The 2,161-nt window shown below is 35.6% G+C and overlaps 1 protein-coding gene across 1 annotated transcript; it reads left to right on the plus strand.

The window, feature by feature from the left end:
* Positions 1–471: 471 nt before the first annotated feature.
* Positions 472–1,619, plus strand: LOC133806229 (uncharacterized mitochondrial protein AtMg00300-like). The gene is made up of 2 exons (XM_062244352.1): positions 472–907; positions 1,579–1,619. The coding sequence occupies exons 1-2, from the start codon at positions 472–474 to the stop codon at positions 1,617–1,619; spliced, it is 477 nt and encodes a 158-aa protein (XP_062100336.1).
* The last annotated feature ends 542 nt before the right edge of the window (positions 1,620–2,161 follow it).

Here is a 2,161-nt window from a genome sequence, read left to right on the forward strand (position 1 = left end):
GCAGATCCCCAAAGACTCGGGTCTCATAACATGATTACTTATGACCAGGCTGTCATATTTAATGTCCCAAATATTAGGAGAACATTTACTTTATGATCAAATCATATCCCATTATAAATTGGAAATATATGTATTAAATGTAATAAATATGTATATGCGTGATTGACTCACGCGGTTACCCAAACTTGTCCACGAAATTTCTCTATAAATACTGAGAATATTGGATGGGAAAAGGGACCGATTATTCTGTAATATTGAAACTCTGCCAAAATAGAGAAAGAAAGAACAATAATATAGACTCGTGGACTAGGAGGATTTTAACCACTAAACCACGTAAAAGATTTGTATTCTTGTGAATTCATTTCATTTTTTTATTACAGTTTATTACTAAGCACTAATATACCTTATTATTTCTTAATACACTGTTGGCGGAAAACTGCGTCAACAAAGGTATTGAAAAATGTGAGGCATATGCCAGAATTGAGGAGAAACTTGATTTCTCTCGGATCTTTGAAAGATGAAGGATACATCTACAAGTCTACAAATGGCATCTTGAAAATCACTCGTGGCTCACTGGTAGTGATGAAAGGAAAGAGAGTTAATGGATTGTACATACTAGAAGGAGAAAAAGTAGCCCTTGCTGAAGCATCTATTGTTAAGACTCAGGAAAGTGAGATGCATCTGTGGCACCAACGGATGGGACATATCAGTGAGCAGAGATTCAGACAGCTTCTCAAACAAGGGAGCACAGACAAGTTGAAGACCTGTGCATTACCTTTCTGTGAAGCATGTGTATTTGGAAAGCAACATAAAATAAATTTCACTACAACAAAGCACAATACAAAAGGGGTGTTGGATTACATTCACTCAGATCTATGGGGGCCTAGGAGAAAACCAACACACTCAGGTAAGCATTACTTTCTATCTATAGTAGATGATTATTCTAAATGTGTTTGGGTATATTTACTTAGGACTAAAGATGAATGTCTAGAATAGTTCAAAGTATGAAAAAATCAGGTGGAAAATCAAACAAACTCCAGAGTTAAAACTCTTAGAATCGATAATGGCTTAGAGTTTATAAACCATGAGTTTGACATGCTATGCAATGAGTATGGTATCACTAGACATAGGACAGTGGTTACGACTCCATAACATAATGGAATTGCTGAGAGGATGAGTCGTACTCTACTGAATAAGGTTAGATGTTTGCTAGTAAGTTCAGAGTTGCCTAAATCTTATTTTGGAGAACCACTTGCGACTACATGCTATTTGATAAACACAAATCCTAACAGATATATAGATTTGAAAACTCCATATGAAATGTGGTATGGAAAAGCCCTAAGCTTGAAACATTTGAGACTTTTTGGTTGTGCAACATATACACACCAGTCCAATGAAAAACTAGGCACTAGATCTGTCAAGGGAGTTTTTCTTGGTTACCCTATAAGAACTATAGGGTATAGACTTTGTGCAATCAAAATGGTAAACCTAAAATTATAATTTCAAGAAACGTTATCTTTAATGAGCATGAGTTTCCTCACTTGAAAGCTGAGTTTGGTTGTATTTCAAATGATGTAGGTGGAACAATTAAAGGGAACATGGCTAAGTTTGAAGTATAGTTGAGAAACTTTGAAGGAAATACTCAAGCTATTGCTTAAATGAATGACCAAAGTGAAGTTAAAACTGAAATAGATGCAACAAAACAACAACCTGATTTGTCTAAGTATCAACTGGCAAGAGATCGAGAGAGAAGAGTCATACAACCTCCAACAAGATATGTCGAAGCAAACTTAGTGGCTTATGCACTTGTAGAATTGCAACAAACTGACATACCGGAACCCAACAATGTTGAAGAGGCTCTTTCAGGGAAGAACAAGACTGAATGGAGTCAAGCAATGAAGGAAAAACAGAATCATTGAGCAAAACTAGAACATGGGATTTAGTTGCAAAACCAAAATATCAAAAAGTGATTTCATGTAAATGGATTTTAAAGGTGAAGGAATGTCTGAGTAAATATGACATGGCAAAGGGGTTTACTTAGGTTGAAGGAATCAACTATACTGAAGTGTTCTCACCTGTAGTAAAATATAAAACCATAAGATTGATGTTGTCACTTGCAACACAACAAAATCTAGAAGTGGAGCAGCTTGATGTCAAGACT

The sequence above is a fragment of the Humulus lupulus genome, chromosome X (genome assembly GCF_963169125.1).
Source record: "Humulus lupulus chromosome X, drHumLupu1.1, whole genome shotgun sequence".
NCBI classification, from domain to species: Eukaryota; Viridiplantae; Streptophyta; class Magnoliopsida; order Rosales; family Cannabaceae; genus Humulus; species Humulus lupulus.